This window comes from Ctenopharyngodon idella, chromosome 12 (assembly GCF_019924925.1).
Source record: "Ctenopharyngodon idella isolate HZGC_01 chromosome 12, HZGC01, whole genome shotgun sequence".
In the NCBI taxonomy this organism is placed as follows: domain Eukaryota; kingdom Metazoa; phylum Chordata; class Actinopteri; order Cypriniformes; family Xenocyprididae; genus Ctenopharyngodon; species Ctenopharyngodon idella.
This window is the reverse complement of record NC_067231.1, coordinates 20680013-20697279: the sequence shown is the minus strand read 5'-3', so window position 1 is coordinate 20697279 and position 17267 is coordinate 20680013. Positions and strand designations below refer to the sequence as shown.

Below are 17267 nucleotides of genomic sequence, written 5' to 3'. Positions count from 1 at the left end.
GAGTGAGCTAAGTAGACGCTTTCACCTGAGGTAATCACAGCAACAGCTGATTGCTGTCTGTTTCGGTCGGTACAACGATAAAAATAGGCTAACTATTATTTATTATTATTCATAATTAGGCTGTTGTTAATAATTGTCATTATTGTATCACGTTATTATAGATTTATCAAAAAATTAGCACAAAATGGTTAGTATTTTGTTTACAACGTCTAGATAATTCCTAATTCAAGAGTGGCCAAAAAACGGACAGAGATTGTTTAAAAAAAAAAGTGAAAAATTCGCAAACAGGGTGTCGGATATGGATCGCAAAGTGAATTCCATTTGTGCTTGGACAGTCTTTGGATAATTTTTATTAAGTAAAGTGCTAAATGGTGCCTAATCAGCGAATATTCACTGTCCAACTGAGCCAAAAGGACCGACCTTCTCCAGAGATTCCGAGCACATGCGCAGTATCTTCTCACAGAGTGCGCGTACTTCGACCTTATGCATATTGTCGGTCAACTGAGCGCGCACAGCACTCATATTTGACATTAAATGTGGACTGACATGAACTTTTAATAATACTGGAATGTTCATTTTAGGTACATTTTATAATAAATTGTTGTTTTGAACGATTGCTGAAGAGATGATAAAGGAGATATCAAAAGGCTGAATAGCGCAATTCCACGATATTAGTATTTAATCGTAATATAATTTTTTAACGCCTAGTACAGTTTTTTATTCTCTTCTCGTGGGGTGTGTCCAGCAGAGCAGCACTGAGCGCTTGTTGGAGTCTGTCCGGATGTGTATATGATGTCTGATCACTTGTTCCTCACCACTTGCACCAGTGCGCAGATGGCGCGCAATGGATTTACTGTGGAAATTTTTCTATTTCGTATTTAACCAGTTTCTCTGCTCTCTGAATGGATCTGAATAAAGCGACGATGATATTCGTAACTTTTTGGATAATATTGCCTGTCCTTGGTAAGTTGCGATGCATGTGTTCCAATATTTGTTTGCGTAAATCTGCAACAATTTATTTATATATATATATATATATATATATATATATATATATATATATATATATATAGTAATAAAGATGCATACTTTTTTTTTTTTTTGCTAGTATTATTATTGCTAGTATTATTATTTTTAAACCTGGCAGGAAACAGATTTTTTTATTTTGTTTATAAAAAAGTGTTTTTGTCTTTTACATATCTATTTGTTTAAATGGGGTCCACAAAGTAACTAGGTAAGTTCCATTACAATAATTATGAACACTGGAAAATCGTAGTAATAGCCTACTGTGACAGTTTTACCATTCTGCCTTATTCACATCTGTAACTTTATCTTTCCCCTGCACAGATATAGTGCACTTCTCAAAGGCAGATGCGATTGCACAGTCTCGTTCGGTTCGACTGGACTGCGTTAGGGCTCATGAACAGTGTTTGGGGAAGTACGGCTGCAGCACTAAGTACCGAACCATGAGACAGTGTGTGGCCGGGAGAGCCGGTAACTTCAGCATGCTGGCTGAACCCGAGGCGCAGGACGAGTGCCGGAACGCCATAGAGTCCATGAAACAGAGTCCTCTGTACGACTGCAAGTGTAGGAGAGGAATGAAAAAAGAGAAGAACTGTCTGCGCATCTTCTGGAGTATATACCAGAGTTTACAGGGTGAGCAGATCCATGCATAATATTGCAGTTGAACAGAATTAAATATGAAAAATAATCATGCTCTGTAGACCACTTTAAGTCTTGGAAATGTATTATGCATATGCTGTTATAACCATGTTATAACTATGTTATAACCATTATTAACTTTAATATAGATAAAAATAAAAAGTTCTGGTTCTAAGAATGATGCATGTAAACAGTTTGAATTCTCACTTGCTAAATTATTATTTCTACTATATTTTTACTTTGCTGGTGTTTATCTTCCAGCCAATGACTTACTTGAGGACTCGCCATATGAGGCGGTAAACAGCCGCCTGTCTGACATTTTTCGTCTGGCTCCCATCATATCAGGTAAGTCTGATGTTAATATATATCTCCACCTCACACTTATCTGTCAGTTCGCACCGAGTACAAATCATTTGCCAGCTTTTTGTTTTGTCTGTTAACTCTAAATATATGCACAATGTACTTAATATATGTCTACGATATATGTGTACGTCCTCTTTCCCTGCCTCGTTCTTGAGAGATGCTCATTTGGCTATGGATAAAAGTGTCTGCAAATGCCAAATGAATGAATTTAAATGCCTTGTGGCTTATGAATGACCCGCCTGCATCCGTCATTTATAAAAGTGTGCTTTGTAATGGATGTTAGAGATTTGAGTGAACAGGTTTCAGTGATGTCCTTGGAAAAGAGTCAATGCCTAATGCATTCCTATAGAGGACTAACAGAACAAGTGCTGCTTGATGGAGATGGTCTAGATATGCCCTGTAGATGGCGCTGTTCCTCCCCTGTTCAACTACTGTGAGGTCTGCTGGTGTTGAGGATAACACTGACTGCATCTCTCAATCTGAGCTGTGCTTGACTGTAGAAGTTCTGCAGTAAATCTCCATGGTGACAGACAGTAGCTCTGTTCCAAAACCTAGTAAGCTGCCTCACTGCCAACTGCCTACATGGGCAGCATCCTAACCAACATGGAAGCTCATTAGTGACACTCTCATAATGAACAGTCTGCGTAGACAGCACCTCCATGCGGCACACTAATAGTACTCCGCACCCATTTTGAGACTCAACTAGCAATTGATTTCAATAGCGTTTGACGTTATGCTGCCATGCTAAGAGTGAGATACTATACGCATTAAAATACACAGCACAAACTACTGGATCAAAAAACCTGTTAAAATGTGTTTTTATACGTAATTTTCAGTATTGAGTAAATTGTTAATTTGTGTTTTTATATATATATATATATATATATATATATATATATAGATGCTTAGAAGGCAGCACCTTCTTTTTTTGAAAAGCCTGAGAACAAGTGTCTGTGGTTTCTATTTGCATTAGAATTTGGATTAAAAATGAATATACTGTAGTTCTATAAGGAACATGTGGGCATTACATGAAAGTACATGGGACGCTCTCCCATTACATTTCCCTCTCATTCCACTTCAAATCAATAAAGCCGTACGAGAAACACAGCTTCTGAGATTGCAGCCTTGTTTTTTCCCGAAGCTCTAATCAATAAGCTTAAATATAAAAAATAAGCTTAAATATACCGGTTTTATATTTATTAATTCTTTAATCATCAGCCTGGCACAATTAGAGCATTATTACGATTTGAACATCATCGGCTTGCTTTTGTTTTGCTGTGTATCCATGTATGTGTGTTGACTACTTGTAGCAGCAGACTACGTTGTACATCGCCAGGGAGAGAGAGACATTAATTCGAATTATTTTTTCGTATTTGGATGCAAAACCATGGGAAAAAATGTACACTAGAAAAATATTAAAGAGGTGCACTAACTCTGGCATGTCCAAGCAACCCCTAGTAATAATTCACAGCTGGTCTATACAGGAGTGAGCAGGATGTTTATGGCCGCTGCCAGAGCAGCTTCAATAAAAACTGATTTGGTTGAGAGACTCAGAGCTGCTGTGCCAGATCTCAACATTGCCCAGATGGAGAGACATTCCTGGTCTTGAGGTGGTGCCGTGTCTGGGTTATACAGGCCTGTAGAAATCCCTGCATCAACCAATACTGGTACCAAACCCATTGTAACAAAATACTGTGGAGAGAGGGATAGGAAGTTGAAAAACAAAACAAAAACGGTTGGTTAGTGTCCAACCTGTGTCTTGTGAGTAAAGTATTTTTATATTTACTGTCATGAACCATTGAATCAGCCCACATGCAGGACCCCAATAATAACTGATCTTAATCTCTTACTCTCAGTGGGACATCTCTTTACAACACCTTGTGTGGGTGTTTTCAGGCTTTTCACAGCAGAAATGGATACTTGAATCTTAGGCTCGTTCACACAGTGCCAACAAGCACCAAATTCCAATGGTTGTTGGGTTTTGTTCAGTTTGATCAGTTTATTAACCTGTTGGTATGAGCATGACCATTATGTTTACATACTGTAAATACAGCAGCAAACTTCAGGGGCCGTATTCACAAAACATCTTAAAGGCTAAAAGTAGCTCTTAACTTGCCGATTTAGGAGAAACTCTTAAAAATAATAATTTTAGGACTCCTAAATTTTTGCTCTAAGAGTATTTCACAAAGCATTTTAGTGCTAAAACTAGCTACTAAATCTGTAATAAGTTAGGAGTAGTCAAGAGGACTCCTAACTCACTAAGACCAAATCACAAACAATCCTAAAGTGGCTGTTGCTGGCAATCCACCTCAGCAGTCCACCCAAAGACACTGTACACCACTGAGGCAATAGCCTTGGGTGCTGAGCCTTTTCTTCATAAATTCAATAAACATTTTGGTTTTTAGATTTTAATTTGCGATGACATAACAAAGATTCAATCATGTACAGGCAAAATGTATTTAACGATGGAGAATCAAACACTGCAGTCAAGTTGAAAATAATATCCTATCGTCTGCTCTGATAGCCTTGTGGACAGCTCGCGTGACGCGAGTTCAAGTTCTGGCTCGTGAACCTTTCCCGATTTAAATATGACAACATTTTTTATTTTAAAATCTTTTGAATATGGCAACATGATACCTCGTTCAACAATATTTCTATGAATAAATCACTGACAGAGACCCCACCCCCATCAGCCAATCACTGCGGGCATAGTTAGTAAGCGTGTTGACATCATCCATAGCAACAAGGTCAACCCCGCCCTTTTTTCTTAGCTTAAGACTTCTCTCTATTCCTTAGTAAAAGTTTGTTTCAGCAGCTTTGTGAATAGGTTTTAAGAGAAAACTCTTAGCTAAGAACTTTTAAGATAAAATGTTTTGTGAAAATGGCCCCTGATTGATTTTGCCAGATAAAAAAACATATTTTGTTGATCCTGAAAAAACATTCCTATCTGAAAATTTAGTCCTAACCATATCCCTACCCCTAAACCTATCCCTACCCATAACTTTTCCTTAAAATCAGAGGGAAATGATAGGTGAATAACACTGATGTAGAAGCACCTAACCCTGGTTTTAAGCCTAAACTTGACATAAGCTGTAAACTTGTCCCTAAAATCTGACTGGTTGATTGGAATGTTGTTCCAGGATCAACAAAGATGTTGATCCAGGAGGATGTTGTACTTGGTGAAATCATGTTCACTGTTTGAAATGTTAGTGTTTGTTGGGGCAGTGTGAACCAGTCTTTAGTTACAAATAAACTGTCCTCAGACTCGATTTAGACTTATAAAAAACTGATTAAAGACTTGACTGAAAGTGATTATATTTACATTTAGTAATTTAGCAGATGTTTTTATTAAAGTGACTTTCAAATGAGGAACATGACAAGCAATTTGTGATAACTACTACTAAAGGGATCTTCGAGACGTCACTTAAACTTGTGACAAACGACTTGACTGTGAAAGACTGTGAATGTGTCTGGTGCACAGCATTGAACCAGTCATGTCAGTACAGAATATTGTTAAGGGAAACATGATGCCAAGCAAAGAGACAGTCAACAGAATATCAGCTTTCTCAAACTCTTTTCATAGACCTGACAAACAGAAATGCCTGGTCATCTAATTGAGCTGTCCAGGGCTCTAATGCAAAAACGCCAGTGTTTCAGTAAATGTGTTAAGGTTACACTTCCTGTCAGAAACATAACTGAGATCAATATGAATGGCCGCATTAAGCGTCTAATAATTGCTGAGCAAGACAGTTCACTCTCCAACTTAGCATTTCAAACAAACTATTCTCCATAAAGATGCATCATTGAGGTAATAGCAGTCAAAACGGATCGGGTAATTACACAGGTTTTACGTCATGTTTATGAGAAGCCGGGTTATGGACTTGATGCCTCTTAGATGACTCAGTTCAATAGGTAATGTCAGAACTGAGTCTTTGTTCAGAATGCGTCTGTATGCAATATGCTGTGCAGGCACTTTCTGTCCTCTTTATTTGATGCCACACCCTGCAGCTCTACATAGCTTTTGTGGGGTTTGGGCTTTAGTAACAGATCCTTTTGAGCTGTGGGATCACAAGAAAAAGAAAGGGGGAAAAATCAACCATGTGAAGGAGGAAAGACATGCTCTGTTTAGTGAAAAAGTAGCCGAAAGGGTCGAGCAGAATTGTAAAATGGTTGCCAGTAGGCAGGCCAGTTAGTGATGTTATAAAGCTTATTAGGTTTTCCACAGGTAAATGGAATGTTTACCCAAAAATGAACACTCTGTTATTATTTACTCACCTTCACATTGTTCCAAACCTGTATGATTCATCTGTTTTTGTGCATCCAATGAAAGTCATTGGGTTCCAAAATGACACTGAAAATGTCTTCTTTTCTGTTACAATGAAAAAGGAAAGACATACAGGTTTGGAACAACATGAGTAAATTATGACATAATTTTAATTATTGGGTGAACTCTTACTTTATGTACACTAAAGTTTTACATGTCCACCTTCATTTGAAGTACAACTTTAATGGCCATAGGTAAAGACTCTTTTTAGACATCCATCTAACCACTTCATGGCTGTCCACATGGTTCTTTATTTGTCTTTCAGTGCTGTGGCAAAAGAAACATGTTTATTGTGCCATTAATCATGAGACATTCATACCAAATAACCACTGGAATATATTCGCCTGGAAATGCTTGAGTTAAAATGGGTCCTTTCCATAAATCAATAAAGAAAGCGGTCATGAGAGAAGAAGAATGATCACACTGTCACTGTAGAGCGAGAGTTGTGCCACCTGATCAGTGAGGAGCTGGAGCAATGAAGACGGAGAATGGCAGCCATTGTTGGATTAATAAATAAATGAACCCATAGGGAAAATGAAAAGGTTAGTTCATCCAAAACGAAAAATCTGTCATTATTTACTCACCCTCATGTCTATCCAAACCTGTTTTTCTTCTGTGGAACACTCAAGTAATGTAAAATTTCTGCTTGTTTAATAAAATTTAAAATGTAAAAATGTAAAAGGGATTTATGGGAATAAAGAAATAAGAACAGTACACATTCACTCTTATGTCAAAAACTCAAAACGTTTCTTGTCTCGCCAAATAGATTCAGTTATGAATTACATGACTCATGTAAATTATAGCATACTTTCAATTCAAAATGGTGAAATTTTATAGAAGAATTCAATAGTTTGCATCACTAGACATTACTGTCGGTCGTTTAACATTTCTATCATAAAACAGATATTCACATTGGAATTCGCACTCATCTTCTGTGAACAGTAAGGCCCACCTTCTTTGATTTGTTTGGCCATCTCGATCATTTTAAAACGTCAAACAGTGCTGAGGTAGACCAGCGTAAAAATGTAACTTTTTAAACTTTTTGTCATCCTGATAACAAACAAAGCGGTGTGTAATGGAGTGCAGCAGAACAACATCAAGAATATCATATATTAGGGGGGACAGTTTGGCCATTTCTAATTATTGGGGGGAACTTGTCCCCCTCAGTGTCTACAGCTTCAAAGTGTCTTCTTTTGTGTTCCATGCATACAAGATTAATGACATTGGAGTGAGTAAATGACAGAATTTTCATTTTTAGAACTATCGCTGTGTCCGAAATCGCATACTATCTGAGTAGGTACTACATTTGAATTTGAACCTACTTCACGACCGTTAAAAAAGTATGTTCTATTTAGTATGAATGGGGGTAGTATGAATGTAATCCGGACATACAACATCCGCCATGTTGTCATTATCATGTGACCTACCGGCGTCAGTTACGTCAATTCACCTCCATTCATAAATCCTCTCCCGTGGCCTCATGGGATAGTAAAGTGTCCATCGAATGCGCACTTCAGAATCTCGCTGGAAGTAGTAGGTCATCCGGGGACTTTTCGCCTACTGTTTTTCGAATACTATGAATTCGGACATACTACTTTGTTGGCGTACTGTTTTTCGCATACTATGTAGTAGAGAAGTATTCGATTTCAGGGGTCGGGTTAATTTTTGGGGTTCGAATGTGTGTGTGGAACCAAAGATCATAGTGAAGACTAAAACAGATCTAATGTTTCTCAATCAGCCACTCCTACCAGTTCAGACAGATGAATCTTGTTCTGTGCCTTGTTAATAGATTTTTTCATGTTCCTGCTTTGGTCCACAGGCTTGTCAATAATGAGGTGATCACAAATGGCCATTCATTTGTCTCGCTATAAGGGCTATTCACAATTAAATGTTATATATGCAAAAAATGTCTCATTTTTGACATGCCTTGACATTTGATTGATATCATTCTTATACTTATTAAGGCTATTTATTTGATCACAAATACTGTAAAAACGGTACTATTGTACAACATTACTACAATTACAATAGTATTACTGTGATGGCAAAGCTGAATTTAGCATGATTTTGGCTTGGGTCATGTGCTGAAAACATCATATTTCATCATTCAAGTCAAACAGACCTACTGTATGGAAATTGAGTGCACATCCCTGTTTCTGTTGCCCTTACAACTGCAGCCCACTGTCTCACAGGAAGGAGAGATGGAGATAAAGTGGTGTCTATTTCTCTCACATGCAGAACTGAAGTTGTCCTGCTCATCTGAATTATTCACACCCTCGGGCTGGTCCAGAATGTAGTAACAAGTCCCATGTGGCCCTGTCCTCTAAGAGAACTGAGATGCATCGAGGTCAAAGGGACCATGTCCTCTTCTCATGCAAGATGGTCTGCTTCCTTTCATGAGTTGCATAAATTTGGTTGTATTCAGTCACGCCGCTCATCCAGAAAGTTTGATTGAATATTAAACAGACAGAGAGTCTATTGAAAGAAGAATTGGGGTAATTATAAAGGATTTTGATAGATACTAAATTAAAATACTTTTCATTGTTATTACATATATTATATATTTTTAAAAACGCCTTTAATGTCTGGCTCTGTCTAATTTATTTCTGGATGCGTTTTACTTAGTTTTGGTTTTGATCCATAATTTCATTGTCTTCATAATGACAATAAATCCTGTCATTGTTTTAAACATTCAGTAGGATGAAATTCATATGCGTAACGCTCATTTGAATTGCCATAGTCTGTTTTAAGAAAATCATTTCAGACCTTCACTGATATTGGCACGAATCGCAAAAAGCCTATAAGAGAGAAAGAGGTTATTAAATATGAAAAAATGGCCCTGTCAGCATTTATTGTTTGGAAGTGCAATTTGATTTCCAATCTCATTTCACATCATTGACATGGATGCCAGGGCCATACGGTTCATGAATCCCAACCAGCTGCCACATAGCCTGAGGAAGGAAAAGACAATGAGAGACAAACAGAGAAAGAGAGACAGCTTTTTATGTTTGTATAGAAATAGACTGTTTTCGACATTAGATAAAAAAAAGTCTGCTATGGGATAAGCATGTAAACACTGAGAAACACACAAAACAAACGTCTCAAATCCTCATCATCTCACGCTATGAGAAAAATGTCGGCCTTGTCAGAAAACACGTAAACAGCTTGATGATTGCTGGAGGCATAAATGACATTTAAAGCTTGTGCGTGCTGTGTTGTGTACAGCTCATAAGCGTTGGGTAATTACAAATGTCTGGATGGTTGATTACAAATCATTCAGCATCAATAACTCTGTCAAATGTGACAAAAAGGGGGAAATATGTAGAAAAAGCCTAACGTTTAAAACACTCTGCAGCTAATAAAAGTTTAATTTGTTTGATTCAAGGATTTTTTAAATCGATTCTGATTCCAATTCCAGGTTTTAAAAATTGATTCCAAGTTTTCACAAATCTTAAAGGAAAGGAGGCAAATTGAGATCTTAACAGTGCAATATAAAGTATAATTTACATAATTATGATTAATAAAATGCATGACAAGAGATCTTAATGTAACCCCTCCTGTTTGAACCGCTCACTCTAAGCGGGACTCAGACCCGGGTCCGCTGACATGGGAGGTGGGCACTCTAACAAGGAGACTAAAGACTGCAGACTCTAGCGTCAGCCGTTAGAGCACCTCTTGAGATCAGGGGAGTGAGGTTTACATGCACAGCTTTTACCGGCCATTGTCCGTTACACTCACCCCCCTAAACCTCACTCCCATCCGGGTCATGGCACCAATGTAACCTCTCCTGTTCAAACCGTCCATCCTCAGCGGGACTCGAACCCGGGTTCGCCGGCATGGGAGTCGGGCGCTCTAACAAGGAGTCTAAAGACCGCAGTCTGTAGCGTCAGTCGCTAGAGCACCTCTTGAGATCAGGAGAGAGAGGTTTACATGCACACTACTTTAAATAAGTATCGTTGTGGTGTTTCAGCCATGAACGATTCTTGAACGAATCTGTTCATTGAATGACACAAAATACTCAAAAGACAACTATGGTATAATGATATAATCAGTGTGCGAATCTGAATGACTCTTGGTGAATAGAATCAAAAGATTCAAGGAGGATTATTCAAAATCCCTGTTATAGCACTTCTGTGATCTGTAGCAGTTTGATTGAGGTAATGAATACAGAATTAATCAAGTCAGGCCTTAGAATGGAGTTGACTCTCGATTCTCAGAATCAACTAATCAATTTGTTTTCAAGTCCACTCCCAGCCTAGTTAAACTATCAGTGTATTGATTCAAAGCAACTATCATCCATTTCCCCCTACACAAAGAATGTGCATTTCAATTGAAAGCAGTTGAATAAATATCATACCCTACTGCATTCATGTATGAAAGGGACATGATATATTCTGAATCATAACTCTTGAAATATGACGGGCTGAGAAGGTCATAATTCATAAAGCTGTATCTGTATGTCATTGACCTTGTCATAACAAAATATTAGCGCTATGAACTACACATTAAACAGGTCAAAAGCAGAGTGCTACGTAATACAGCATAACTGTTCATATTTTCACATCAAACGCTGTTTATGTCTGATGCTGTATCAGAAAGTGACACCGTTGTCTGTGTTGTATAAACTGATCATAAAGTGCTTGCACTGCAGTACTGCGTGAGCTTGCGTGACCAGGTCACCCAAAGTCACATCATCTGTCAGTGCTGAGATTAAGGACATTTAGTGACCCACACACACACACACACACAGACAGACAGAGAGAAAGACTCGAACACCCACACACAGCAGAAGAGTACAGATTCAATAGGCAGTGAGAGCGTAAAGGCTGTCAAACATATATAATACAAATCCTTTGGAGAGGATTTTGGAGAGAAGCCTAGCGAGAGAAAGAGGAAATCCTTTATTCTAATGGACTGGGTTGACAGCTCTATGCTGTCAGTCCCTAAGGACTGATCCCCCGCTGTGGATGTGTGCTTCAGTGTTTGTGATGTATGAAGCCTATAGTTATCATTTCCTGACTCCAATATTGTGGGAATGTGAATGGGAGTAGAATGCAACCACCCCCCTCCCTCTCTTTTAAGAGTGTGCCTGCATTCATCAGTGGATTTATCACATCTCTCTAGCTTACTTTAGCTCCTTTTCTCTGTCTCTTTAGCCATTCAAACATCTACATGCATGCCCAAACAAGTCTGATTTGGAGCACGCTTCAGTGTTACTATGCTGCTTTTAACTATACTATAATTTAGCAATGATCAGTGGACAAAGGGAGTTGAGAAGGTGGTGTGGCACAAAAGGATGACTGCAGGGTTTAAATTGAATTTTGTACCTCCCAATGTCCGATGAATGGGCTATATGCACAGAGCGTTCTTTAGAACTTCCGCAATAATATAAGACAGCTCGAAAACTTCCGGTGAGATGTCATTTGCTAGTGTGTTGAGCATCAGTAGTGTAATACTTAGTTTATTTATTGTGCACTTTAGTTAGATTAATTTAATAAAATGTGTGTTTTTACAAGTGTGCTGAAATCATTGATCTTGCGCTGCGCTGCACTGACTGACAGCTGCTTTGATTACAAAGGGAAAGTGCAGTGCTCGCTTTCTGTGTCATTCATTCACAAGAAAAGTTATTGTTTTTCTTAAGATTTTTTGAGTATTTCATACTTCACATTGACAAAACGTGAAGTATGAACCTAGTTATTTTGTGTTTAATATTTAGTCAAAAACGAAGTGAAAAACGATTAGAGGAAATGGCTGATATATGCGCAAATAAATGCTACTTTGCCGCCACCTGCTGGTTAAAGTGGTAATTATTGTCTTTTTTATTTTTAAATAAGTGTTTTCTATCAAATGTTGAATTTCTTACATTTTTAAACGTACGGTTTTACAATGGGGACAATCTCAGAAGGATGAACAAGTAATGTTTGTGGTCATCACATTAAAAATGATCTTGATATCACATCTTGATAATCTTATGAAGGTATAAATTGTTACAGAACATTTGAGTCGCCACAGCTAGCTGTATGAATCTCTCACATCAGTGAGAGATGTGAGGGTTTTTTTCCCAAGTGAAATCATGTCTTTTACTGCAGTTCCACATAAACTGACAAGCATCTCTGTATTATTTAGATACCAGAGGCAATTTTGACTTGCATTTGGCACTCAGCGAGTGTTCATTTTACACCCGGCGTGCGTCGCTTTTTCATCCTCAATTTATTAATGCCTCAGTCTTGGCTCCATTTCTCACACGTTAATAAATAGTGGCTTGTATGTTTTACTGCTAATGTATGTAAATTGAAGGCAGAGCCCCAGAGGGAAATTACTTGGCAGTTGTTGATGGTAAAACATCAAATACCAGTTTTATGTCTTATTAGACATTGATTTTTCTTCTATATTGAAAGTCATCAATGCTGTACACTTTATTAATTACACTCGTGAGATTTTGTGTAGTTTAATTGCTTGGTGGTTGGACATACACAGCCACACACACACATACAGCCCTTAGTCATCATTTACTCTCTTTACTACACAGTCTCAAACTCCTAAGAGCTTTCCATCTCTCACTCCCAAAACACACATAGTCAAACATCGAGCAGTAATGTGACTCCCTCCATTGTCACTGCTACAATAGCACCAACAGGGTAAATCTCTAAGCCATCGCTGGAATTTCACTGCTTCACTGGAGTATCAATGACCCCCAAATCCCTCCGGCTCCGGTAATTATTTAAGATCATACTAATCTACCAGCACTGTCGGGAACTGACTAAAGTGTCCATTACCTCAGCCTGTTAGGGGTCAGCAGTTTACAATCTCTATCAGATTTGGGTGGTCATGATACAAAATTTTGAGAAGTTACCAAAACCATTTACATATTCCCAGTAGTAATTTTGCTACCACACCAGACTTTTGAAATTTGATGAAGTAACACACCGTAATTGTTTGGCTAAGGACTACACATTCATAGAGAGTTCATTGAAAGAGTGTTTGAGAAGAGTGCCTTCATTTCAACCTTATCTTGAAGACTTTTCAGGGCATGATCTCTGGAGAGAAGTCAGCTAATGTAAATTTCATTATAAAGTTGTCCTGCTTTTCACCTCGTCAGTCATTTGATCGACAACTCAAACTGCCGGTCTTTTCGAGCAGAGCTGCATCAGCTCCACATGGATCAACTCTGTAAACATACATGGATCAGTGCGTTCATTAATTCCTTTTGGGTAAAAAAACACTCATCAATAAATCAATAGACTCCACATCCACTGGATATTTTCAAATATCAATTGGACTGGCTAATTCCCTTAAAGCGCGCTCCAGAGTTCAGCCATTGGCAGGCATCACTTCAGAGGGCCATTAAATGTCCCTGGACAGCAGTTTAAGCGGATAGTCTTTTACACAGAGCTCACAGTGTTGTATAACTAGCAGTTCTCTCTTTATTAAAGAGCCCAGAGATGGTCAGCGAGGGTTCATCTCATAACAAACCCTCATTGTGCTGCAACTGCAATTTCATTAATTGATAGAAGGTTCCAGTCCAATGGACTCATTAGCTTAATTTCTAAGAAGAATCACCATATACTTTGAACTATATGCAAAGATAAATTTTATTGCTCTTTCACAGCTCAAGAGACTTAATGGAGTTCTCAGTTCATGATTCATTGAAGTATCAACTTAAGTGTCTCAGATGTTCCTTCTAAAACAACGAACAGAAAAAAAATTGAGACAGTTTTTGACATACATTAAGAATAAAATAAATAATACACTGTAAAAAAAAAAATATCTTATCAAATTTTTTCTTCTGTCAAATCAATTTAGATAATTAAAGGGTTAGTTCACCCAAAAATGAAATTTCTGTCATTAATTACCCACCCTCATGACGTTCCACACCCGTAAGACCTTTGTTCATCTTCGGAACACAAATTAAGATTTTTTTATGAAATCCGACGGTAAATCCAAGGGCTTTGGCCAATACTGAGTTGGTGTTCGGAAACATGGAAGCCTGCACTGAGATCACTACGTATGCCAACGGTTCAAATTGTTGAATAAAGTCGTTATTTTTGTTTTGTTTTTGTGCACAACAAGTATTCTCATCACTTCATAACATTAAGGTTGAACCACTGTAGTCACGTTGACTATTTTAACTATGTTTTTAATACCTTTCTGGATGTCAAAAGGTACAGTGACGTTGCTGCCTATGTGTGGATCAGATACCCTCGGATTTCAACAAAAATATCTTAATTTGTGTTCTGAAGATGAACAAAGGCCTTACAGGTGTGGAATGACAAGAGGATGAGTACTTAATGACAGAAATTTCATTTTTGGGTGAACTAACCCTTTAATGTAGTTCAGATAACATAAAATTTAGAGTTTCTGTTGATTAAACCAATCGCCTTCATTGTATTAACTCAAATTTTTAATTTAAACAAACTCAAAATATAAGGCAACCAGGTAACTTACTTTTTTAAGTTAAACCAACAATTCTTTTTTACAGTGTAGAATAAAATGAATAGATGTGATTATTTAGTCTGGGAATGAGTCATGGTGAGAATTGTTAATAAATTGGTATTTTGGCAAAAAGAAAGACAGGAAGCAAGGAAGGAAGAAAAAAGATTGGAAGAAAGGAATGAAGGAACGATCACAAGAAGGAGGATGGAAGGAAGGATGAATTAATTAATTAAAAGAAATGAAGAAAAAGAAAGAAGAAAGGAAAAATTAAGGAATGAAAATGAAAGCGAGAATACGAAGATGGGAGAGATGGGCAGAAAGAGACAGTGGCAGACACGGAGGAAGAGAGAGCGGGAGATCAATTATGGAGGCCGAGTCCTCGTATGATTTGATTTGCTGCAGTGGCATGTGTTTTTATTGGATTGGAACAGTTGGAGGAAAGCTGTGAGATTATTAAGCATCCGCCAGAAAAGCTTCAGGTCTCTGCCATCAGCACTTTCTGTGTCTGCAGCACTCCCAATCTCTCAGGCCACTTAAGGAAGCGACTGAAGAGCTCACTTATTATTCCTGCGCCCAAAGAGCAATAAACAACAGAACGCTCTGCTGCCTGAGCACGAGGCCACATCAGCACACACACACACACACACACACTGTTGCTCGTTATTTCATGTCACACTGGAGTTCTCTAAGGTGTACATGGCCAGGCTCCCTGCCTCTGGCACACAAAAGACGCTGGGGAACATAAGCTGAGGTCATTATTACACATACAGTCCCAGCACTAACAAAAATACCATGGCATTACTACACTGTAAAAAATTATTGTTGGTTTAACTTAAAAAGTTACTTGGTTGCCTTAAAATTTTGAGTTCATTGAAATTAAAAATGTGAGTTAATTAAGGGTTAATTCACCCAAAAATGAAAATTCTGTCATTAATTACTCGCCCTCACGTCGTTCCACACCCGTAAGACCTTTGTTCATCTTCGGAACACAAATTGAGATATTTTCATAAAATCTGATGGCTCAGTAAGGCCTCCATTGCCAGCAAGATAATTAACACTTTCAAATGCCCAGAAAGGTACTAAAGTTATATTTAAAACAGTTCATGTGACTACAGTGGTTCAATATTAATATTATGAAGCGTCGAGAATACTTTTTGTGCGCCAAAAAAAACCAAAATAACGACTTTATTCAACAATATCTAGTGATGGGCGATTTCAAAACACTGCTTCATGAAGCTTTATGAATCTTTTGTTTCTAATCAGTGGTTCGGAGCATGTATCAAACTGCCAAAGTCACGCCCCCCAGTGGTGAACCATTGAAATTTCAAAACACTTACGACGTAACAAAGCCACGTTTACTGAAATCACACGTTTGATACACTTCTCGTCGCTTCATAACATTAAGGTTGAACCACTGTAGTCACATGAACTGTTTTAAATATGTCTTTAGTAGTTTTCTGGGCACCTGAAAGTGTTAATTATCTTGCTGGCAATGGAGGCCTTACTGAGCCATCAGATTTTATGAAAATATCTCAATTTGTGTTCCGAAGATGAACAAAGGTCTTACAGGGTGTGGAACGACGTGAGGGCGAGTAATTAATGACAGAATTTTCATTTTTGGGTGAACTAACCCTTTAATACAATGAAGGAGATTGGTTTAATAAAAAGAAACTCAAAATAATATGTTATCTGAACCACATTAATTATCTAAGTTGATTTGACAAAAGAAAAAAAGAAAATAATTTTGTACAGTGATAAAGTCGATTCCATGGCATTGCCTTTTTTGGTTGTCTTTGAATTTTTAAATAAGCATATCAAACCAAGTGGCGTTTACTTTAAAATCGTCATGAAACAGAAGTTGCAATAGTCTTTTCTTCACTATTGTGATGTGTATCCAAGTGAAACGGTTTCTCAAATTTAAAAAAAAAAATGTAGGGTGGGACTTGATTTTGTCCATCAGGTATTGATTGGATCATTGGATCGTTGTGGTTTGCTATTGCTGTGATCACATGTGAGTGACAGGTCGTCCCGCGTCCGCATCGGTAAACATATATATTATGCTATTGTCTATATTTTGTGCTGTAAAGTAGCCATTATTTTAATGATGTTCCATAATAAATTACTATTGCATTATGTCTATAAATTAGGCTCATGATCAGGGTATCACAAGAGGATATGGGTTAGATTTATAGACAATGACATGTTGCAGAACCTGTCCACATGACTGCAACTTCTAATCAACAATTAAACCTCCCTCCAGTAACCTTGAGCCTCATGTCAACGTGCTTGTCAAACGTAAGTAATGGTTTTTGTAATAGGTGATTAACCTCAAGGATCTAGGTTGTGTTCATATTTAATCACATCTAACCATCTCACAAAAGTCCACAATAAGCACAAATTCCTCATCAAAACACATAATTGCAAAATGCAGCCTTCCATGCACATGCAAGAGCTGCAGCGCATCTAAAAAAAGTTACTGAAGCGG

The 17267-nt window shown here is 37.8% G+C and overlaps 1 protein-coding gene across 1 annotated transcript in view; it reads left to right on the top strand.

Moving 5' to 3' along the window:
• Nucleotides 1–457: 457 nt before the first annotated feature.
• gfra1b (gdnf family receptor alpha 1b) overlaps nucleotides 458–17267 on the top strand; it is a 32926-nt gene continuing 16116 nt past the window's right edge. Inside the window, exons 1-3 of the mRNA XM_051915530.1 lie at nucleotides 458–963; nucleotides 1348–1656; nucleotides 1924–2007. Coding sequence (XP_051771490.1) covers nucleotides 903–963; nucleotides 1348–1656; nucleotides 1924–2007 — 454 coding nt within the window. The 5' untranslated portion in view covers nucleotides 458–902. The remainder of the gene's footprint in view (nucleotides 964–1347; nucleotides 1657–1923; nucleotides 2008–17267) is intronic.